Source organism: Aquarana catesbeiana, linkage group LG07 (assembly GCF_042186555.1).
Source record: "Aquarana catesbeiana isolate 2022-GZ linkage group LG07, ASM4218655v1, whole genome shotgun sequence".
Classification (NCBI taxonomy): domain Eukaryota; kingdom Metazoa; phylum Chordata; class Amphibia; order Anura; family Ranidae; genus Aquarana; species Aquarana catesbeiana.
The window spans coordinates 298,903,167-298,928,127 of NC_133330.1; the positions used below are offsets into that span (position 1 = coordinate 298,903,167).

The window sequence follows — 24,961 nt, forward strand, 5'->3', positions numbered from 1 at the left end:
TCCGCCGCAATGTCGCAGTCATGATAAAAAAAAAATCGCAGATTACTGCCATTACTAATAAAAATTAAAAAAAAATAATAAAAATGCCATAAATCTATTCCCTATTTTGTAGACGCTATAACTTTTGTGCAAACTAATGAAGAAATTTGTTTTACAATTTTTTTGGATATTTATTATAGTAAAAATTTAAAAAAAATTTTTTTTTCAAAATTGTTGCTGCTTTTTTGTTTATAGCTCAAAAAATAAAAACCGCAGAGGTGATAAAATACCACTAAAAGAAAGCTCTATTTATGGGAAAAAAATGGACATAAATTTTGTTAGGGTACAGCGTCGCACGACCACGCAATTGTCGGTTAAAGCGGCGAAGTGCCGTATCGCAAAAAATGGCCTGGTCATTAAGGAGGTAAATCCTTCCGGTCCTTAAAGTGGTGTTCCACCCAAAAAAAGAAAATACATGAATGTGCCTAAAAAAAATTAAAAATAAAAAAAAAACATTTGGAAATTTTTTTTTTTTTTACTCACCTCTAAATGCCTGTTGCTAGGGGGTCCCTCGTAGTCTGCCTCTTTCAGTGCCTGGGCTGGTGACATCACTTCCCCTCGGCACTGGAAGGGCTCAGCTCTGCTCCGTCCCTCTTGTCAATCATCTGGGACCCATTATAGGTCCCAGATGACTGAGCGGCAAATCATGGCACGTGGCGCTGCTCGCGCATGCGCAGTGGGTGCCCGGCTGTGAAGCCACAGCCCGGCGCCCAGAGTTGCAATGCCGGCGCCGCCGAACGGAGGGGAAGACGAGCAGGGCTTTGATCCCCCGCATCGCTGGACCCTGGGACAGGTAAGTGTCCAATTAAAAGTCAGCAGCTGCAGTATTTGTAGCTGCTGACTTTTAAATTTTTTTTTTTCTTTTGAAATCCTCTTTAAGTGGTTAACAGGTGTGTCGACTTTTTACGACCTCTGTGTGTGTGTGTATATGTATGTATGTATATGTGTATGTGTGTGTGTGTATGTGTATATGTATATATATATATGTGTGTGTGTTTGGGTTTTCTAGCATAAAATACTGATTGTAAACAAAAAGTGCTCGAAAAGGCCTGGTCTGGAAATGGATATACATACCGGTAGCTATTTGGCTTAAACTGAGTTTCTGATTTTTGCCTTAATTTTTAGCTCTTCAGTGAGCAACACCAATGTGTTATTTAGATTGCAAATCCCATTCAAACTCGCTTTTCTCTTCTATTTGAAATGCGTTTTAAACGGTTATCAGGAACGCCACTTAAAATCGTCATTCCTAACCAAACAATCCAATGGAATAAAAGTCATCTCTTAATTGTTGTACAAAGCAATGTAATCACTTGTAATTGAATCGTCAGAAATGCAAATGTTATCTGCTTGACATTTCCTAGCAGTCCCGTGTCTTTTTTAATTATCTTTATTAAAGTCAGGAGCTTACAAAGGGAATGCTTCACAATTAAACCCCAGTTTGCTACACCGCCTGACATTTACCTGCGATAGCCTTTTCTTTTAGACCTTGATGTTTAATTATTGTTTTTTTGTGGCCCCTCCAGGGATTTGTTGGAAAAAAAGAACCGTACGCTTGAACGGTGACCCGACGACGAAAGGAAAATGCAAAAACAGGTTAGAGATCTTGTTCTTGTTTGTTTAATGACAGAAGACATTATGTAAAAGGCAGCCATATCCGCAGCTCTTTTTCTATTAAATAAGAAATGATCCTTATTTTTTTTGTTGTTGTTGTTGTTTCCGCCAACAAGTTACTGCCACAAATCCCTCTGCTCTAAAGAAAGCAGACAGCTCAATTAGACTTCAATTAACAGTAAGTGTTTTTATTGCAAAGACACTGGAACTCCGTTGATATAATAGAAGTGGTCAGCTGTATGCACTCTAGTGATCCCCTTGTTTCATTTCATGCTGCTTCTAAATATTTCCAATTCATATTGATAAATATGTGACTTGGTGAAGCAGTTAGGGGTAATAAAAATATCCACTAAGCAGTCTTTATGCAAACATAACTAAACCTTTTTATAATTGGAGTGGACCTGTTCTCCAATGTTAATATAAATCTATGTTAAGAGTCTCGCCGGAATAGATAATTAAAGCTGAGCTCCAAGAATTATCTGTATTGCATACTTATATTGATCCAGCTTTGCACAATGTAAGTGTGCCTATCTCATACCTCAGCCCTCAAAATTTTCAACTCGCTTGCTTATAGTGCCCACCAATGCAGCCTCGCCTGTGACCATCGTTGTAGTGTGACCTGTGCAGAGGAAGAGAGAGGGCAGCCCGATCATCACAGAATGGGGATTGCCCGCTGTAAAAGCTACCCACTACACAGTGGTGTAGTGGGTAGCACTCACGCCTAGCAGTAAAAAGGGTCGCTGGTTCGAATCCCAACCACGACACTACCTGCCTGGAGTTTGCATGTTCTCCCTGTGCCTGCGTGGGTTTCCTCCGGGTACTCCGGTTTCCTCCCACACTCCAAAGACATGCTGGTAGGTTAGTTGGCTTCTGTCCAAAATTGGCCCTGGTATATGGTGTGAGTTGGGGACCTTGGATTGTTGGCTCTTTGAGGGTAGGGACCGATGTGGGTGTGCGATTATATGTGTGGAGCACTGCATAAATTGACGGCGCTATATGGGTACCTTAAATAAATAAAAATAATAGATGAGCATCCTAATGAGACACAATGTACAGGGATAGGGACAATTGTAGACACACACCCACACTCACTCAGGTTGAACTGGGTGGACTGTAGTCTTTATTCAACCTTACTATGTCACAGGAGTGCAAAATGAATTGCACTCCTGTGAACCATAGGAGACGCCCATCCAAACGAGCTTAGGCTGAACTTCTCCTTTAATTCATCCTATAAAGTTTAATTTACATAACACAATAGGTATTACCTTTTGGCACTGTTATGTTGACTGAACACAACATGACAAAAGCTGGAATGCCCTTCAATAACTGGGTTTTTAGGTTTCATTTTATCGACTCCACCTTAGGCCTAATTCACACCGGCATTTAAAGCAGGTGTTTGAGGAGTGTTTTATCAAAACATGAAGCGTTAAATTTTGACCTTAGATTGTAAGCTCCTTGAGGGTAGGGACTGATGTGAATGTACAATGTATATGTAAAGCGCAGTGTAAATTGACGGCGCTATATAAGTACTTTAAATAAAAATAATAATTTGAATTGCCGTCCGCTCGCGGTCACAGACAGCTCCACCTTCTGACTCGGCGCCAATGATAGACAGAACGCCGGTCTGTCTGTCACAGGCTCTGGGTCAGGAAGCGGGACTGTGTGTGACCGCAAGAAAATGGCAATTCAAATGAAAGCTGTTATAGTGAGCAATCCCCGCTCTGTGATGATCTGGCTGGCTCGCCTCTTCCTCCCCTATCTCTTCCCCTGGACGATCGCTAGGAGAACGGCTTCCATTCAATCTTGCCTGCCGGGGGATGCTTGTCCCCCCCCACACCCCCGCTTCGAGGCAGCCCACGCTTGCCAGAAATAGTTTTCTACTCGCGAAATGCGAGTGGAAAATTTGAGGGCTGGCCTAGGCCATCTTTATGTAGAGCAACAATTCTTTTTCAGATCCTCAGAGAGTTCTTTGCCATGATGTGCCATGTTGAACTGCCAGTGACCAGTATGAGAGAGTGAGAGCGATAACACCAAGTTTAACACACCTGCTCTCCATTCACACCTGAGACCTTGTAACACTAATGAGTCACATGACACCGGGGAGGGAAAATGGCTTAATTGGGCCCAATTTGGACATTTTCACTTGGGGTGTACTCACTTTTGTTGCCAGTTGTTTAGACATTAATGGCTGTGTGTTGAGTTATTTTGAGAGGACAGCAAATTTACACTGTTATACAAGCTGTACACTCACTACTTTACATTGTAGCAAAGTGTCATTTCTTCAGTGTTGTCACATGAAAAGATGTAATAAAATATTTAGACAAATGTGATGGGGTGTACTCACTTTTGTGAGATACTGTATGTATGCTAATGGGGTAGTAAACTGCAAAAATCCCCCCCCCCAAAAAAAATCCCTGCAAAATAATAGCATAATGTGCTAGTATGCAACTATACTACCACATTATGAAAGACTTACCTTAGAATGAAGCCCTCCAGCGGCATGCTGTCACTGCTGACAGGGTTTCCATCTTTGCCCAGTCATCCTTCCTGGTTCGCAGGCTGCGGCCACTTGATTGCGCGCAGGTGTCAAGGCCGCGGCACGGCTCTCTCAATGGACGGCACTCCACCCCCTGTTGTCCATTTGCAGAGGGAAGCCTCTCAGTACTGCACTCAGATCGAGGCTATCGCTGTTGTAGCGCCAGGTGATTTACAGCTTCCCCAGTGGCCCATCAGGTATGAGATATATATATATATATATTTACCTTGTACCAAGGTGGATCAATATAAGTATGCAATACAGATCATTCTTGGAGTTCTGCTTTAAAGTATTATAGAAGGGCTGAAATACTTACATTTCTGGGACTGCTTATTGGTCCATGCCTAGGCATACAAATCTCTACTGAAGGGAAAGGCCAAGAGACCTGAACTTGCACCCTCACTTGCAGCTGAGATCACACGATCACGTAGCTAAGAGAATGATTCCCAGGCCGTCATCTCAGTGAAAAGAGGGAAGGAATAGCCCCATCACATAGAAGATTTTCTCTGGTGGCCCCAGGTGTCCTAATCTTTGCCTGAATGCTGCCATGACACATTGTATCAGGGTAGGAATCCTAACATCCTAAAGTGTGCTGTCATGGTTCAGCCAGTCTTGTGATTTACACACCTCCGACACTGTACACCTAAGAAGATCACTCTACTTCTTCATGGTTCAACTTTACCAGCTTCCTGGTCCACCCTCTTTCCTACTAGTATAGCGTTACGCCCACAGAAACGGCAGCCAATTGGGCCCACTTCCCCCACTCACAGCACACACAGCCAGGCACATTTTTCAAGATTATTCCTCTAGGACAAGAATCATGTTAGGGGTTTCTTTTTAAGGTGTTTTTTTGTTTTTCTTTTTTTAACAGAAACTTGCATGGGGATGGCAGCATAGGATATCCAGAACTGTAGAATTTGAGGACCTACTAGGCTTCTAGCCACTCTGTACAAAAATGCAGGCTGCACTGTACTGTCTTTGTTGACTTGCACGGCTCCTGGCTGCACAGGACACACTTAAGCACTAATGCACTTCTCCTGGCTGCAGTGCACTGGCTTGTAGGGAAAAGCACCCCACAGTCACTTCTCTTTGTAGCAGGATTAAGTGCCCACTCAGTCCCAGAGTATTGAAGCTCTCTCTCTCTCTCTCTCCTCTCTCTCCTCTCTCTCCTCTCTCTCTTCTCTCTCCTCTCTCTCTTCTCTCTCGCTCTCTCGCTCTCTCTCTCTCCATACATGTTAGCATTGCCAAAGCAGTTGGGTTTCTATAAGAAAAAGGAGGGGGGGGGGTTAATATAGAGGGGGATGTGCATAAGTCCTCAGTCTTTCATGTCCCTCTCAGTCGGTGACACGCTGTCACATATTGGGCAGCAATTTTTACCGTTGGCTCCTCTTCTCCCAGTAGAAATTGGAGTTTCCTCTTCTCTTCTATAGAATTGAAGTCCGGGATGAGAGTGGAGAGTCTCTGGAAGTGAGTGTCCCTCACTGATGAGTACTTTGGGCAATGTAGCAGGAAGTGGTCCTCATCCTCCAGGACCCCCTGGTCACATTGCTGGCACAGTCTACTCTCCCTGGCCTTGCAGGTCTGCCTGTGCCGTCCTAATTTGATTTCCAGGTTGTGGGTGCTCAGTCTGTACAGGCTCAGGGTCTGTCTGTCTTTGGGGTCTTGTAGCACCTCCAGGTACGGGGCCAGTTTGTAGTCTCTCTGCAATGACTGGTAAACAGTTTTTTGGAGTTTGTTAGCTCATTTCTCCATTCTCCAACATGTTTTTCTTTGGAGTCATTGATTGTTTTTTATTTGAGATTTTGTCAGGCCGCATTGTTGATAGTTTGGGATAGACAAGGTGTTGATGAGTTGTTGCAGGCCACACGGCTTGGACTGGTCTTTTCTGTTCAGTAAGGCTTTATGGTGGTATGAGTTGGGACTGCTGTTTTGTAGGTGGTCCCAGTATGATAGCGCCCTCTTCTGTACTGCAAGAAGTAAGGGAAATCTGCCCAACTCAGACCGGCAAGCACTGTTGGAGGTGCTCTGATGGACTTGGAGGAGGTGCTTGCAGAATTCCAGATGGAATATTTCTGTTGGGCTGGGGTCCCATTTGGATTGGTCTGGGTAGGTGACAGGACCCCAAACTTCACTGCCATAAAGAAGAATTGGGGTGATGACACTATCTTACACTATCTCTCACTATCTCTCTCTCCTCTCTCCTCTCTCTCCCAGAGCACCCAGCACAGGGGTCTCTTTCGGGAGGCTGGACCCCTCAAACACTGCACCTTGGCTGCCAGGCCTCGGAAAGTTTATTGTGCTCTCCCTCCACCAACTGGGCACTCTTCCCCAGGAATTGGCTGGAGAACCATAAATATTAAGGCTGCTTGTACTGTCCTCCCTCCTACTACTGTGAGACACTGAACAGCCCAAAGCAATAAACCCCTGCTCCTCTACTTACAGATGAGCTAACTAAATTTACCTAGCAGCCTACTCTAAACTAGGAGGGTGCTACAGTACCTGACCGCGAGATTGTGTTTCCAGCGCGATCCCATCGCGCTGGTTCTCGGCAATAGGGTACTGTGCATCTCGCGCTGGCTCGTTCATCGGGAAAGGAAAAATGTGTTTTTTCCTTTCCCGATGAGCGACATGCATTGCTGACAGCTGTCTGGTATGAATCATGAAGAGGAACGCCGCGCCAAATTTTAAATAAAAAACCGTCGTGTCAACATCGGAAGAAGAGAAGAGTGGAAAAGACGGCGCAGGGGCCCCCCCCCATGTTGAGGGCATGCGGCCTGGTACAGTTCGGGGGGGGGGGGGGGGGGCTCGCTCGTCCCCACCCCCTTTCCTGACCGGCCGGGCTGCGTGCTTGGATAAGGGTCTGGTATGGATTTTGGGGGTACCCACATGACGATTTTTCTGCGTAGGGGGTTTCCCTTATAATCCATACCAGACTGAGGGGCCTGTTATGCTCCTGGAGGGGAACACATGCCGGTTTTTTATTTAAAATTTGGCGCGGTGTTCCCCTTCATGATTCATACCAGACAGCTGTCAGCAATGCGTGTCGCTCATCGGGGAAGGGAATTTTTTTTTTCCTTTCCCGATGAGCTCGGTACTGGCTCCCGCGACGGGGCTCGCAGGTGTCAAATCTCGCCGATAACAACGGCGAGATTGACACAATATCGCAGTCACCTACTGTATATCAGACTGAAGGCATGATGCCGATTTCTTGCCAAATTAGCAGTCTGGAGGCAGAGTGATGACACAGGATAGCTGCAAACCTGAAACAGAAGGTAAGGGTGTCACTTGCCTGCAATGCTGCATGAGAAGGCAATGTGGATCACAAGATCAGCTGAAGAGAACTACAAATCCTTTTGAAGGCAAAACCGTACACATACATGTATTCCAACTGTGTATTTAACTGTTTACCTGGATGGTATGCCTTGATTCCCTGTGACCCCAGAACTTTGCAGCAGTAAGATGTATGATGATTCTTGTATTTTTTTAATTACAGTTTTCTACACCTGTCCGTAAAAGTGCCTCCTTCAGGACATCCAGAAGATACGAACAACCTACTATTGCATCTAAATCCCGCTCACCATCACCCTACACATACCGGCGCATGTGTGAGTTATCTGAGGACTCCAAACAAAGACTGACCCAGTTCAACCTAGGACCTTATACATTCAAGAAAGAGACAGAGGACAAGCCCCCCTTTGTAGTCAGACATGTAGGTGGAGTATTTTCTGTTCATGTTTTTTCATCTTCATGTTCTTGTCCTATTAAAATTATAGGTATGTGTTAACAGTTTCCACTGTAGTATATACAGTATATTGCAAGAGTAAGATATCGGTAACAACAGAACTGCTTTCTGTAAACCAGAATAAACTGTGTTGTCCATAGCAAATACCTCTTCCTCTAAGGGCTTGTTCACATTTGCTCAAAATACTGACGCTTATCAAACGCACCTATAGCGTTAATGCGCGTTAATAGGTGCGTTTTAAAGCAGAGTTCCAGTCTGGGGGAAAAAAAAAGTCAAGGAGCTACAAATACTGTAGCTGCTAACTTTTAATATAAGGACACCCTCCTGTTCAGGGATCCCGCGATGTCAGCACCCTAAGCCGATTCGTCCATCGGCTTCGTGTGCAGGCGCCAGCATTGCATGTAAGGGAACCCAGCAGTGAAGCCTTCAGGCTTCACAGCCGGTTTCCGACAGCGCAAGTCGCACTGTGCTTTCTGAATGATCCCACCGTCTTCTGGGTCACACACATGTCCCAGAAGGCAGCAGAGGGAAGGAGGAGGGGCCGGACATGACATAGATTGCCATGTGCCGATCTAACCAGGAAGTGGGAGTGATCAAAACCAGGTACCTGTCAAAACCAGGTACTCACTCCCCCCGCCCAAATGTGGCAGTGGAGGGGGGGGGGGGTGCGAACAACCAGAGCTTCCCCTTTTGGGTGGAGCTCTGCTTTAGTGAGCATTAAAAAAAGCTCCCCGAAACGCCTTATTTGTGTTTGCATTATTATTGACATACATTTTTGGTGTGCTAAATCCGCACCACAAATGCCAATTATTAGCTGTAATTTACTACTGCACTGCCACCGGTGTGGTTGCAGTGTCTTACCACAGATTTGAATGGAAGTGCTTTAACTCCTTTTAAACTTGACACAAGGCTTCAATTTTGAAGCGAAGCGACGCTAACGCTTCATGTTTTGATAAAACACCCCTCAAACGCCTGCTTTAAATGCCGGTGTGAATTAGGCCTAAGGTGGAGTCGAAAAAATGAAAGCTAAAAACCCAGTTATTGAAGGGCATTCCAGCTTTTGTCATGTGTTCAGTCAACATAACAGTGCCAAGACGTAATACCTAGTGTGTTATGTAAATTAAACTTTATAGGATGATCTAAAGGAGTTCAGCCTAAGCTCGTTTGGCTGGGCTTCTCCTATGGGTCACAGGAGTGCAATTCGTTTTGCACTCCTGTGACCAGTTTTCAGAGAGCGAACTGAAGTCCATCACAGGAATCAGTCCAGGCACGCGTCATCGCGACAATGGAAGTTGGGATCCGCCAGGTGCCTGGACTGACACCCATCTTAGTCTCTCAGCAAGCCGCTGAGAGTCTGAGACGGACGCTCCTCACCCCTCCACAGCTCAGAGTGGAGAGATGCTGATTAACCGTTAGCAGCTCTCTGCTCGGGGAGCTGTGTGAACCGAGCCATCGGCGGTGTTCGATCGCTCGGTTCTCAGTGCAGAGGCGCCAGGGGGACAGATGCAGCATTGGTCCGATGCTGCATCCACCTAGGTAACTATGATGGGGGGGGAAACCCCCAAACCCATACCTCTCTTTTAACAGAAGATCTTTGTCATTGTTATCAGCACTCTTGGATATGTCAACTGAAATTCTAGAAATGTTAGTTGTGCTAAAGTGTCCCCTGAAAGATTTACCTTTGGTCTTACATTCCTTCATCTTAAGGTTCGGTTCACACTAGTGCAACTCCAAGTGCGATTTTGAAGTGTGACTTTGATATGACTTTCATGCTACTTTAAGCTCTCTGGCACTCAAGTCACAAGAAAGTTGCATTAAAGTAGTGCAGGGACCTTTTCAAAGTTGCATAGATTGGAACTGGTGCCATTAACCACTTGCCGACCGCCTTCCGCATACAGTGGGGATCGAAAGTTTGGGCACCCCAGGTAAAAATGTGTATTAATGTGCATAACGAAGCCAAGGAAAGATGGAAAAATCTCCAAATGGCATCAAATTACAGATTAGACATTCTTATAATATGTCAAAAAAAGTTAGATTTTATTTCCATCATTTACACTTTCAAAATTACAGAAAACAAAAAAATGGCGTCTGCAAAAGTTTGGGCACCCTGCAGAGTTAATATCTTGTACTGCCCCCTTTGGCAAGTATCACAGCTTGTAAACACTTTTTGTAGCCAGCCAAGAGTCTTTCCATTCTTGTTTGAGGTATCTTTGCCCATTCTTCCTTACAAAAGTCTTCCAGTTCTTTGAGATTTCTGGGCTGTCTGTCACGCACTGCTCTATTAAGGTCTATCCATAGATTTTCAATAATGTTTAGGTCAGGAGATTGTGAAGGCCATGGCAAAACCTTCAGTTTACGCCTCTTGATGTAATCCCCCGTGGATTTTGAGGTGTGTTTAGGATCATTATCAATTTGTAGAAGCCATCCTCTCTTTAACTTCAGCTTTTTCACAGATGGCATCAAGTTACCATCCAAAATTTGCTGAAATTTTATTGAATCCATTTTTCCTTCTACTCGTGAAATGTTCCCTGTGCCACTGGCTGCAATACAACCCCAAAGCATGATTAATCCACTCCCATGCTTAACAGTTGGACAGAGGTTCTTTTCATTAAATTCTGTGCCCTTTGTTCTCCAAACATACCTTTGCTCATTCCGGCCAAAAAGTTCTATATTTACCTCATCGGTCCACAGAACTTGTTTCCAAAATGCCTCAGGCTTGTCTATATGTTCATTTGCAAAGTTCAAATGCTGATTTTTTGTGGTGAGGACAGAGAAGAGGTTTTCTTCTGATGACTCTTCCATGAAGACCATATTTGTACAAGTATCTCTTTATAGTAGAATAGTGTACCACAACTCCAGTGTCTGCCAGATCTTTCTTGATGGATCGTGCAGTCAAACGTGGGTTTTGAATTGCTTTTCTCACAATCCTGCGAGCTGTTCTGTCTGATATTTTTCTTGGTCTTCCAGATCTTGCTTTAACTTCCACTGTTCCTGATGACTGCCATTTCTTAATTACATTCCGGACAGAGGATATTGACATCTGAAAACGCTTTGCTATCTTCTTATAGCCCTCTCCAGCTTTGTGAGCGTCAACTATTTTCAGTTTCAGTTTTCTAGACAACTGCTTAGAAGAACCCATGGTGCTGATTGTTGGGGCAAGGTCAGATGAGTCTGGCCATTTAAAACCTTTGAGATTGACATCACCTGGTCTTCCCAGACGATGACTGAGAACAATCCATGACGCTGGCAGGTCTCAGCTTTGCAAAGGGGGCAGTGCATGCTATAAATTCTGCAGCGTGCCCAAACTTTTGCAGACGCCATTTTTTTGTTTTCTGTAATTTTGAAAGTGTAAATGATGGAAATAAAATCTAACTTTTTTTTTGACATATAAGAATGTCTAATCTGTAATTTGATGCAGTTTGGAGATTTTTCCATCTTTCCTTGGCTTCGTTATGCACATTAATACACATTTTTACCTGGGGTGCCCAAACTTTCGATCCCCACTGTATATACTGCAGCAAGGCGGCTCAGCTGCTCAAAGCAACATACCTGTACGTCGATCCGTGCATGTGGCGTGGCATGGCTCGCGCCCGCGGGTTCAGTGGATTCCATGTGTAGAAGAATATATATTGGCCTAAACTGATGAATACCGTATTTATCGGCGTATAACACGCACTTTTTTCCCCTTAAAATCAGGGGAAAATCGCGGGTGCATGTTATACGCCGATCCCCTGCGATCCTGACCTGTCAGAACGAAAAAATCGCTGACCGCGATTTGAAAATGGCGCCGCCGGCGCCGAAATACACAGTGCCGGTCCTCGGCTCTTCTCGGCGGCTTTCAGTTTCACTCGAGCGCCGCCCGAACCTAGCCGAGTATACTCAGCTAGTTTCGGATAGCTCCGCTCACCGTCCGAGTGGAACCGAAAGTAAACGAGAGCCGCCGAGAAGAGCCGAGGACCGGCTCTGTGTATTTCGGCGCCGGCGGCGCCATTTTCAAATCGCGGTCTGCGATTTTGAAGCTCAGAGGCTTCAGCAAGACTGCACTGGGGCAAGGCTGGACTGGGGCAAGGCTGGACTGGACACTGGGGAAGGCTGCACTGACATGGCTGCACTGACATGGCTGCACTGACATGGCTGCACTGACATGGCTGCACTGACAAGGCTGCACTGACATGGCTGCACTGGCAAGGCTGCACTGACATGGCTGCACTGACATGGCTGCACTGGCATGGCTGCACTGGCATGGCTGCACTGGCATGGCTGCACTGGCATGGCTGCACTGGCAAGGCTGCACTGGCAAGGCTGCACTGGCAAGGCTGCACTGGCAAGGCTGCACTGACATGGTTGCACTGACATGGTTGCACTGACATGGTTGCACTGACATGGTTGCACTGACATGGTTGCACTGACATGGTTGCACTGACATGGTTGCACTGACATGGTTGCACTGACATGGTTGCACTGACAAGGCTGCACTGAGAAGGCTGCAATGATGGGCATTTAAATGTAAGTTTTTTTCCCTTCAACTTCCCTCCTAAAAGTTTTTTTTCCTTAAAATTCCCTCCTAAATTGAGGTGCGTGTTATACGCCGGTGCGTGTTATACGCCGATAAATACGGTACATTTGTTTTTTTCTTTTTTTTTTTTTTTCTTTTTTGGATATGTATTATAACAGAAAGTAAAAAATAGAGTTTTTTTCCAAAATTGACAGTATTTTTTTGTTTAGAGCGCAAAAAGTAAAAACCGCAGAGGTGATCAAAAGAAAGCTCTATTTGTGTGGAAAAAAAGGACATCAATTTTTTTTGGGTACAATGTCGCACAACCGTGCAATTGTTAGTTAAAGCGACGTATCGCAAAAATTGCCTGGTCATTAAGGGGGTAAATCCTTCCGGGGCTTAAGTGTTTAAAATCAATGGGCTGCTGGTTGGGGTGTGCCCCCCCTCCCCTTAGTGAAAAATGAACAGGGGAGTGTTTTTTCTCCTCCCACCTCCCTCTCCACGCTTATTCCAGTTCATCCATGTCTCCAACACCTAATCTCAATCTATACACCTAGCTCTAATCTTTAATTCCACCCCCCATATAACCATTGCCAGCCAAGAGTTTCTCTTCTCCTGGCTCTGTGTTTTACTACAGTTTGCCTTATGGACCCCCCCCCCCCCATATTTCACCTTCTCAGGGCACCAGTAACTTCGATCTCAGACCATCCCCTCTGATTTTCTTTACATATTTAATATGTTTCCTTACAGTACAATGAGGTATTCATATGATGTTCTGTTGACCTTAACAAGTTGTGAGAGACCCTGACCCTACTCACTTGCACCCTTGATTGTATTGTAATATTTTGAAAATCTCAATAAAGTTTATTATAAAAAATAAATCAATAGGCTGCGACTAGTCAAGCAACTTTGTGTCTGCATGACAAGTCGCACTAGTGTGAATGGAGCCTAAAAAACAGAGCACTTCCTGTGTGTTGAGCCTTATAGCCTTATAATGTGAGATCATGTAAAGTTGGGAACATACTGTCCCGACTTTTGGTCAGTGTGTATAGCAGTCTGACGACCGGCTTTTGACGAAAAGACATGGTGGAAAACCATCATCTCTGATCAGCGCTAGTGCCAACCAGTGTATTCTGGAGGAAGGGGGGGATATGGAGTCCCGGAGGGGAGTTCCCTTGTCAGAATACAATAGCACAGTGAAAGAGATTGCCGCACCAACATCGCTTGTGTTGGTATGGCAATCTGCCAGTTTTTCATTTAACTCACTGGGTTGAACAAAAAAAACTTGCAGTGTGTACTGGGTTTTAGACACTGTGCCTCTGACTTGCTAGTCTCACAAGATTTACAGTGAATTTTGTGATGCCACTATTCTACTTCACCATGCTGAAAAGGAAGCTGTATCTGAGGACCTGCAGACCTATCTTTAGTTCATCCACTCTGTAGATCTTGGTCTTTCTGAACCTGTTTTTTGATTATTTCGTCATCAGTCGTTTGACTATTCCCTCATCAGTCGTTTGATTACCAGTCATCTGGAAGGAGGGCGGGAGGGTGGCTTTTACACGAGGAAGAAAAGCCCTGCTCCTCTACCAACATGGCTGCCTTCACACAGAAACACAATGCATATTATGCCGTCCTTTAAAGGCCAGCAGTAGAGAGACCCTGGCCATACTGTTGACCAGTCGTTTGCCCTCTGCTAGACTTGGGCACAACTTTCACAGTTCAGTTCCTCTTTTTAATAGATGCAGATAGATGGAAAATAAGAACTCATGAATTGCACACTTGTTCCAGGCCAGTGGCTCAGAAAGCAGTGAAATCACCGGCTTTGCCATCACAGACAGGCAACTGCCATTTTCAGTGGCAAATCAGCAATGATAGCTTCCATATTTCTCTTGTGGGTTCTGTTTCAGCGATACAGCTAATCTGCATATATGCTGCACCCCCTAGGTTCAGAAAATGAGATGATAATACTAAGAGATTATTTTTCAAAAGTAGCTTTTACTGCTAACTCTACAGAAAATTAGTTCTCTTGAACAGAATTCTTTTATGTTGCGTCTTTGTTGCAGATGGAGACAAGTCAATCACCTGACACATCTATGCTGTTATGTTCTACCAGAGAATGCTCCAGGGGTCACAATGGTAAGTAACAGCATTCTGCCACCTGGAAATGTTTTTGCTGTGTAATACGTGTAACACAAACTGCCTTACAGGCAATGTTGTGATTGAAATGTCCCTTAAATGAATCGTGTCATTAAAGCTAAACTCCAAGCACAAAACCCTCCTTTATATATAATTCTCAATATCAACAAAGGATATAAGTCAAATTTGTGTGCACCAAATGCCTTTGCAAATCAAAACTGAATCTGTTAAAGTAATGCTGACATCACTGGGATGCACAAAGCCTTTACAGTAAGGAGAGCTTTAGGAGGGACCCAGCAGCTCCATGCACTACAGAAAACTACAGGAGGGGGTGGAGACAAGACCAGTAACCCTGCACCATAAGACAGAGAGCAGCAGTGACCGGTCTTTATTACAGGAAGCTGATTCCAAGAAATATACAAAGCATACCAAGATTAACCCCTTCACACCTAAGGCTAAAACAAATCTAAATGCCTAAGCACAATTTAGCAATTTTGACATGTGTTAATAAAACGTTACATACAATATATTGTCAAAAGTATTGGGACACGTGCATGTACACGCACATGAACTTTAACCACCTCAATACAGTGCACTTACACCCCCTTCCTGCCCAGACCAATTTTCAGTTTTCAGCGCAACACTGTAACCATATGAAATTTTGTCTTTTTCCCACACAAATAGAGCTTTCTTTTGGTGGTATTTAATCACTAGTGGGTTTTTAATTTTTTGTACTATAAATAAAAAAACGACCGTAAATTTTGTGAAAAAATGCCTTTTTCTTTGTTTCTGCCATAAAATTTTGCTAATTAGTAATTTTTCTTCATAAATTTTTGCCAAAATTTATACTGCTACATATCTTTGGTAAAAATAACTAAAATTAGTGTATATTATTTGGTCTTTGTGAAAGTTATAGAGTCTACAAACTAAGGTGCCAATCACTGAAAATTGATCACATCTGATCAGGCCTTCAGTACATCAGGTGAATCTCATTTCTTGAGACACTAACAAGTCAAATACCCCTAAAATGACCCCTTTTTAGAAAGTAGACATTGCAAGGTATTAAGTAAGTAGCATGGTGAGATTTTTTAAGTTGTCATTTTTTCCCACAATTCTTTGCAAAATGAAGATTTTTTTTTTACAAAATTGTCATATTATCAGGTTATTTCTCACACACAGCATATGCATACAACAAATTACACCTCAAAATACATTCTTCTACTGTTTCCGAGTACGACGATACCATGGTGAGACTTTTACACAGCGTGGCCACATACAAAGGCCCAACATTGAAGTAGCACCTTCAGGCGTTCTACGAGCATAAATGATACATCTCATTTCTCAACCACCTATTACACTTTTGAAGGCCCTGGAGCCCCAGGACAATGGAATTGCCCACAAAATGACCCCATTTTGGAAAGCAAACACCCCAACGTATAATCTATGAGGCATAATGAGTCTTTTGAACGGTTTATTTTTTCCAGAAGTTTTTGGAAAATGTGGAAAAAAAATTAAAACGCATTATTTTTACACAAAGTTGTCAATTTATAAGATATTTCTAACACATAGCATGTATATAGCAAATATTACACCCCAAAATACATTCTGCTACTCTTCCCGAGTATGGCGATACCACATGTGTGAGACTTTTACATAGCCTGGCCACATACAGGGGCCCAACATTGAAGTAGTACCTTCAGGCGTTCTAGGAGCATAAATTACATACCTCATTTCATTCCTACCTATCACAGTTTTGAAGGTCCTTGAGCACCAGGACAGTGGAATTACCCACAAAATGACCCCATTTTGGAAAGCAAACCCCCCAATGTATATTCTGAGGCATGGGCTGCAGATAGGTGCTCGGGTACTCTGATGGGCTGCAGATAGGTATTCAGGTACTCTGATGGGCTGGAGACAGGTACTCGGGTAACTTGATGAGCTGCAGACAGGTATGCAGTTACTCTGATGGGCTGGTGACAGGTTCTTGGTTACTCTGATGGGCTGGTGACAGGTACTCTGTTACTCTGGTGGGCTGGTGACAGGTACTTGGTTACTCTGATGGGCTGGTGACAGGTACTCGGGTACTCTGATGGGCTGGTGACAGGTACTTGGGTACTCTGATGGGCTGGTGACGGGTATTCGGGTACTCTGATGGGCTGGTGATGGGTACTCGGGTACTCTGATGGGCTGGTGACAGGTACTCGGGTACTCTGATGGGCTGGTGACAGGTACTCGGGTACTCTGATGGCCTGGTGACAGGTACTCGGGTACTCTGATGGGCTGGTGACAGGTACTCGGTTACTCTGATGGCCTGGTGACAGGTACTCGGGTACTCTGATGGGCTGGTGACAGGGACTCGGGTACTCTGATGGGCTGGTGACAGGGACTCGGGTACTCTGATGGGCTGGTGACAGGGACTCGGGTACTCTGATGGGCTGGTGACAGGGACTCGGGTACTCTGATGGGCTGGTGACAGGGACACGGGTACTCTGATGGGCTGGTGACAGGGACTCGGGTACTCTGATGGGCTGGTGACAGGGACTCGGGTACTCTGATGGGCTGGTGACAGGGACTCGGGTACTCTGATGGGCTGGTGACAGGGACTCGGGTACTCTGATGGGCTGGTGACAGGGAATCGGGTACTCTGATGGGCTGGTGACAGGGACTCGGGTACTCTGATGGGCTGGTGACAGGGACTCGGGTACTCTGATGGGCTGGTGACAGGGACTCGGGTACTCTGATGGGCTGGTGACAGGGACTCGGGTACTCTGATGGGCTGGTGACAGGGACTCGGGTACTCTGATGGGCTGGTGACAGGGACTCGGGTACTCTGATGGGCTGGTGACAGGGACTCGGGTACTCTGATGGGCTGGTGACAGGGACTCGGGTACTCTGATGGGCTGGTGACAGGGACTCGGGTACTCTGATGGGCTGGTGACTGGTATTCAGGTACTCCGATGGGCTACAGATAGGTACTCGGGTACTCTGATAGGCTGGTGACTGGTATTCAGGTACTCTGAAGGGCGGTGACAGGTACTCAGATATTCGGTACTCATATGAACTGTGAGAGGTACTCATATGGACTGTGACAGGTACTCTGGTACTCATATGGACTGTGACAGGTACTCGGGTACTCAGATGGACTGTGACAGGTACTTTGATGGGTGGTGGCAGGTCCTCTTTATTGGGGGGGCAATCGGTGTGATTGGTGTACACTGTAAGCGGTACCGAGATGTTACCACAATCTCCTTCTCACACACAATCGGTGTGTGAGGAGGAGAACCCGATAACATCTTGTTACCGCTCTGCATTTACATTTAGTGATCGGCTGTGAAAGGATCACAGCCGATCACGTGGTAAACAGCCGCCGGCCAATGGCTGTTTACCTGCGTCGGTGACGAGTAGTGTTCCCGGGAACACTCTGCCACCGACGTGCATGTGCAGCGCGCTCGTGATCACGAGCATGCGCCATGCAAAGTGGGGTGGTACCATCTGTGATCAGCCGTGACTTCATCACGGCTGTTCACGTAGTAAACAGCCATGCCCAATGGCTGTTCACCCCCCTCAGTGGCGAGCGGTGTCTCCGTGACACGCCGCCATCGAAGTACAGGGATGCGCGCACACGATCGCGCGCATTCCCTGTTTAATTGGACGGACATCGTATCATGCCCGCCCAGAATGAGAGCCACGCCGCCTGGCCATCATATGACAGATGGCGGGCGGCAATCGGTTAATTTCATCTCAGTCTTAGTAGGGTTCAATATTGAGTTGGCCCACCCTTTGCAGCTATATAACAGCTTCAACTCTTCTGGGAAGGCTGTCCACAAGGTTTAGGAGTGTGTCTATGGGGATGTTTGACCATTCTTTCTGAAGCGCATTTGTGAGGTCAGGCATTGATGCGGAAGAGAAGGCCTGGCTTGCAGTCTCCACGCAAATTCATCCCAAAGGTATTCTATTGGGTTGAGGTCAGGACTCTGTGCAGAACAGTCAAGTTCCTCCACCCCAAACTCACTCATCTATGTCTTTATGGACCTTGCTTTGTGCACTGGTGCGCAGTCATGTTGAAACAGGAAGGGGCCATCTCCAAACTGTTCTCACAAAGTTGGAAGCATGAAATTGTCCAAAATGTCTTGATTGGCTGATTGGCTGATGCCTGGAACATGATTTGGACTTGGACTTGATTGGCTGATGCCTGGAACAACCCCTGTGGCAGGCATTCCAATACTTTAGAAAATATACTGTATCATCACAACTACTTTGAGCATCTGGGTGGATTATACCTTGTATTTTTCAGGACAAATTGGGCTTTCATTTGGTAGTAAATAGTTGTGGAGATCTCCTGATTTTTTATATATATATATATATATATATATATATATATATATATATATATATATATATATATATATATATATATATATATATATATATATAATTTATTCATTCCTTGTTACTACCATAACCTACCACCAAAGAACGACCCAAGATAAATCTCCTGCCCCTGACAACTGCAGAGAAACCACATATTTGTATGTTATTTTTTCTCTGTACCCGTAGTACAGCTCAGAAGCAGGGATGAGCCGAACACCCCCCTGTTCGGTTTGCAGCAGAACATGCGAACAGGCAAAAAATTTGTTCGAACACGCGAACACCGTTAAAGTCTATGGGACATGAACATGAATAATCAAAAGTGCTAATTTTAAAGGCTTATATGCAAGTTATTGTCATAAAAAGTGTTTGGGGACCTGGGTCCTGCCCCAAGGGACATGGATCAATGCAAAAAAAAGTTTTAAAAATGGCCGTTTTTAAAACTTTTTTTTGCATTGATCCATGTCCCCTGGGGTAGGACCCAGGTCCCCAAACACTTTTTATGACAATAACTTGCATATAAGCCTTTAAAAGCAGTGATTTTAATAATGCTTAAAGTGAAACAATAAAAGTGTAATATCCCTTTAAATTTCGTACCTGAGGGGTGTCTATAGTATGCCTGTAAAGGGGCGCATGTTTCCCGTGTTTAGAACAGTCTGACAGCAAAGGAAAAAAAGTCATTTAAAACTACTCACGGCTATTAATGAATTGCCGGTCCAACAATACACATAGAAGTTCATTGATAAAAACGGCATGGGAATTCCCCACAGGGGAACCCCGAATCAAAATTTTAAAAAAAGACGACGTGGGGGGTCCACCTAAATTCCATACCAGGTCCTTCAGGTCTGGTATGGATATTAAGGGGAACCCCGGCCAAAATAAAAAAAAAAAATGGCGTGGGGGTCCCCCTCAAAATCTATACCAGACCCTTCAGGTCTGGTATGGATTTTAAGGGGAACCCTGCGCCAAAATGTAAAAAAAAAAAAACGGCGTGGGGTCCCCCCAAAAATCCATACCAGACCCTTATCCGAGCACGCAACCTGGCAGGCCGCAGGAAAAGAGGGGGGGACGAGAGAGCGCCCCCCCCGAACTGTACCAGGCCACATGCCCTCAACATTGGGAGGGTGCTTTGGGGTAGACCCCCAAAACACCTTTTCCCCATGTTGATGAGGACAAGGGCCTCATCCCCACAACCCTGGCCGGTGGTTGTGGGGGTCTGCGGGTGTGGGGCTTATCGGAATCTGGAAGCCCACTTTAACAAGGAGACCCCCAGATCCCGGCCCTCCCCCCTGTGTGAAATGGTACCCCTACCATTTCACTAAAAAACTGTCAAAAATGTTAAAAATGACAAGCGACAGTTTTTGACAATTCCTTTATTTAAATGCTTCATGTGGCCTGGTACGGTTCAGGGGGGGGGGGGGGGGGCGCTCTCTCGTCCCCCCCTCTTTTCCTGTGGCCTGCCAGGTTGCGTGCTCGGATAAGGGTTTGGTATAGATTTTGAGGGGGACCCCGCGCCATTTTTTTTTTTTTTGGCCGGGGTTCCCCTTAATATCCATACCAGACCTGAAGGGCCTGGTATGGAATTTAGGGGGACCCCCCACGTCGTCTTTTTTTTTTTTTTAATTTTGGTTCGGGGTTCCCCTGTGGGGAATTCCCATGCCGTTTTTATCAATGAACTTCTATGTGTATTGTCGGACCGGCAATTCATTAATAGCCGCGAGTAGTTTTAAATGACTTTTTTTCCTTTGAAATGTCATTTTGCTGTCAGACTGTTCTAAACAGGGGAAACATGCGCCCCTTTACAGGCATACTATAGACACCCCCCAGGTACAAAATTTAAAGGGATATTACACTTTTATTGTTTCACTTTAAGCATTATAAAAATCACTGCTCCCGAAAAAACAGCCGTTTTTTTTGCATTGATCCATGTTCCCTGGGGCAGGACCCAGGTCCCCAAACATTTTTTATGACAATAACTTGCATATTAGCCTTTAAAATTAGCACTTTTGATTTCTCCCATAGACTTTTAAAGGGTGTTCCGCAGCATTCGAATTTGCCGCGAACACCCCAAATTGTTCGCTGTTCGGCGAACTTGCGAACAGCCGATGTTCGAGTTGAACATGAGTTTGACTCGAACTCGAAGCTCATCCCTACTCCGAAGCAATAGTGCGCGTTTTGCTGTTTTTTTTTTTTTGTCCTACCTAAAACACATACTGACACTAGAAAAAAAAAAAAAAACACGCACTAAACATTGTTGGGCACACAGCTAACCCCTTGATTGTCCCTAAATGTTAACCCCTTCCCAGCCAGTGTCATTAGTACAGTGACAGTGTATATTTTTTTCATTATTCACTGTATTAGTGTCAGTAAGTCGCCCCCCCCCCCCCCCGCATCAGTTAGTGTCAGATTTTCTGCCGTACTATTACAGTCTCACTATAAGTTGCTGATCACTGCCATTTCTAGTATAAAAAATAGAATAAATAAACATTCTATTGTTTGTAGACGCTATAACTTTCACGCAAACCAATTAATATACGCTTATTCGGACCAAAGACATGCAGCAGAATACATTTTGGACAAAATTTATGAAGAATATTAGATTTCTACATTTTTTTTTTTTTTTTTTTTTTTAATACACATTATTTTTTTTTTTTCAAATTTTTCTGTCTTTTTTTAAATTTATATTGCAAAAAATAAAAAAAAACCCAGTGGTGATCAAATACCACCAAAAAAAGCTGTATCTGTGTGAAAAAATTTCATAAATTTTGTTAGGTTGCAGTATTGCATGACCATGCAATTACCAGTTAACCACTTCAGCCCCGGAAGGCTTTACCCCCTTAATAACCAGGCCACTTTTTGAGATACAGCACTACGTTGCTTTAACTGGCAATTGCGCGGTCGTGCGATGCTGTACCCAAACAAATTTGACGTCCTTTTTTTCCCACAAATAGAGCTTTGGGTGGTATTTGATCACCTCTGCGGTTTTTTATTTTTTGCGCTATAAACAAAAAAAGAGTGGCAATTTTGAAAAAATATTTTTTACTTTCTGCTATAAAAAATTTACAAAAAAAATATAAAAAAACGAATTTATTCATCAGTTTAGGACAATATGTATTCTGCTACATATTTTTGGTAAAAAAAATCCCAATAAGCGTGTATTGATTGGTTTGCACAAAAGTTATTGCATCTACAAAATAGGGGATATATTTATGGCATTTTTATAATTTTTTTTTTTTTTTTTACTAGTAATGGTGGCGGTCAGTGATTTTTAGTGGGACTGCGACATTGCGGCGGACAGATCGGACACCTAACTGACATTTTTGACACTTTTTTGGGAACCAGTGACATTACTACAGTAATCAGTGCTAAAATATGCTCTGACATTGTACTAATGACACTGGCAGGGAAGGTGTTAACTTCAGGGGCAGATCAAGGGGTGAACTGTGTTCCCTCACTGTGCGTTCTAACTGTATGGGGGAGGGGCTCACTGGGACAATCCACAGATCCATCTTCCTGCATAGCAGAAAGACAAGATCTGTGTGATATCCCCTGTGAGAACGGAGATCTGCCTTGTTTACACAGGCAGATCCCTGTTCTGTCATTGCGGGGAAGGATCGCAAATGGCCGGCAGACATCGAGTCCGCCGTACCCGCTGATTGGCTCCCCCGCTGGCCAATGGGACTGCAAAAAAGCTGGTGCATGAGCCGCCGTACGTGTATGGCGATTCGTGCAGCTGAGCCACTTTGCCGCAGTATAAATGCGGTTAGTGGTCGGTAAGTGGTTAAAGTAGCGCAGTGCTAAATAGCGAAAAATGGCCCGGTCATGAAGAGGGGTAAAACTTTACAGGGCTCAAATGGTTAATTTTTTCTTTTTTTTGCTAAGGGTGTAATGTAGATAAAGTCACAGGTCTTTGAGATATTCTAGGGGACTATTTGAATGTAACCAACAGCATAATATTCTAATACTGTAGTAGAGTGTATGCAGTAGAGAAAAACTTTAAAACCACTTGCCGACCGCCTAACTGGGAATGTACGCCATGTTTTTGACATTACATACCGGGGTTATGGCTGCAGCTAGATGCCATAACCCCAATAACGTTATTCCCTTAGGCTGCCAGCTTTCCAATTAAAAGTGATCCCAGCGGCAGATTCCTGGTAATTTCTGGCTTACCGGAGCCATCGGTAAGCTCGGAAGTAATCCAATGGGAAGTCGAATGAGGGCAAGAGCGCCCCCACTCGTCTCTATGCCCTTGAAGGACCGGAGTGACCTCTGACATCACTTCCTGTTCTCAGGCATAAACAATTTTTTTTTTTCTTTCGCTTTTAAAGGTAAATGAGAGATCTGAGGTCTTTTTGACTCCAGATCTCTCAACAAAGAGGACCTGTCTTCCTTATTTTTATTACAGGGGATGTTTACATTCTTTGTAATGAGAATAAACATGATAAAAAAAAAATTAAAGGGGGACAGTGTATAAAAAAAAAATATAAATAAGAATTTTTTTTTTTTTTAAACGCCTCATCTGCGCAGAAGCGAATGCATACGTAAGTCGTGCCCGCATATGTAAACTGTGTTCAAACCACACATGTGAGGTATCGCCGCAGTCGTTAGAGCGAGAGGAATAATTCTAGCACAAGACCTCCTCTGCGACTCTAAACAAATATTTTTAAATTGTCGCCTATGCAGAATTTTAAGTACCATAGTTTGTCGCCATTTCACAAGCGCAATTTTAAAGCATGACATGTTAGGTATTACTCGGCATAACATCATCTTTCACATTATACAAAAAAAACTGGAGTAACTATTGTGTTTTTTTTTCCAAAAAATTGCGTTTTGAAAGACTTCTGTGCAAGTACAGTGTGACATAAAACATTGCAGCGATTGTCATTTTATTCTCTAGGGTCTCTGGTAAAAAATATATATCATGTTTGGGGGTTCTAAGTAATTTTCTAGCAAAAAAAAAATACAAATTCAAACTTGTAATCCAAAAATTTCAGAAAAGGCCTGGTCAGCAAGTGGTTAATAAGCGTGTACATAGGGACATATCTTCTAATGTAATGCCTTTGCATGGAAAGTGGCATAAGTCAGTAAACACGACACCCCTCACCACAGCTGATCATCAGCCACTTTTGCAAACTTGGTATCAGGACACATGTCTGTCACATCAAGAAATAATTTAGTGTCAACCAGGTGTGTCCCAAGGGCAGCACTTTGATGTGGTTCCACATGAATCTGAGTCATTTCATTTCCACCGAGAGTGCGAGCTGGTAAATTAGAAAAGTGGGCGTTGGAAATATCTTGTCAGGCTGTTGCTCACACACAATGCTAGCTGATAAGGAATGAAAAAAGCCGGATGATTCATTTCCCAAGTCTTTTGAGCATTTCCAGGCTGTAGTTGGTCCCTCCATGAAATGGTATAGCACTTGGAATATAACGGTATATACTTCAGTTATGATGGAACTTGGCACATATTATAGCTTTACATTTTGATGGTGTCACATCATCGCTCTCCCTCTGATGAGACAGTAGGAGTCAGAGCCGCACATAGACACATGCATTAGAGAGATTTCCCCTGTGATTTGGATTATTCGGCACAACACGGCATGAGTCATATACTTTCTATGTTTTTTCTGCATTTAAGTGAGTTAGCTTTAGTTTAAAGGGAAAACTACAGATAAAACATTAGTGCTCAACCTCAGCCGAAGCTTTTTTTTTTTTTTTTTTTTTTTTTTAAGCATGGAAGGATTGAAACCTCAGTCAACTTGTTTTTGCTCTCTGTAACCTGATTTGGGAGATTAATTCTCATTTATTTATTACAGGTACAGTAAAACCTTGGTTTGAGAGCGTTTTGCAAGACAAGCAAAATTTTTAAATAACTTGATAAACAAGCAGTGGCTTGATATATAAGTAGCGTCATGTCACAACTGAGTATAAAAGAGAAGAGAGGCACCTCTAAGTGTAGCAATATGGTTACATTTAATGAAGGTACAACACTTAGCAACTCACATGGTTGATGATTAAAACTGGCACATCTAAG

General features: G+C 44.0%; 1 protein-coding gene across 1 annotated transcript in view; it reads left to right on the forward strand.

Annotated features, from left to right (window-relative positions):
* Positions 1 to 24,961, forward strand: part of SPATA6 (spermatogenesis associated 6) — a 145,863-nt gene that overhangs the window by 20,217 nt on the left and 100,685 nt on the right. Inside the window, exons 3-5 of the mRNA XM_073593579.1 lie at positions 1,563 to 1,632; positions 7,680 to 7,895; positions 14,487 to 14,559. Of these exons, the coding sequence (XP_073449680.1) occupies positions 1,621 to 1,632; positions 7,680 to 7,895; positions 14,487 to 14,559 (301 nt within the window). The 5' untranslated portion in view covers positions 1,563 to 1,620. The remainder of the gene's footprint in view (positions 1 to 1,562; positions 1,633 to 7,679; positions 7,896 to 14,486; positions 14,560 to 24,961) is intronic.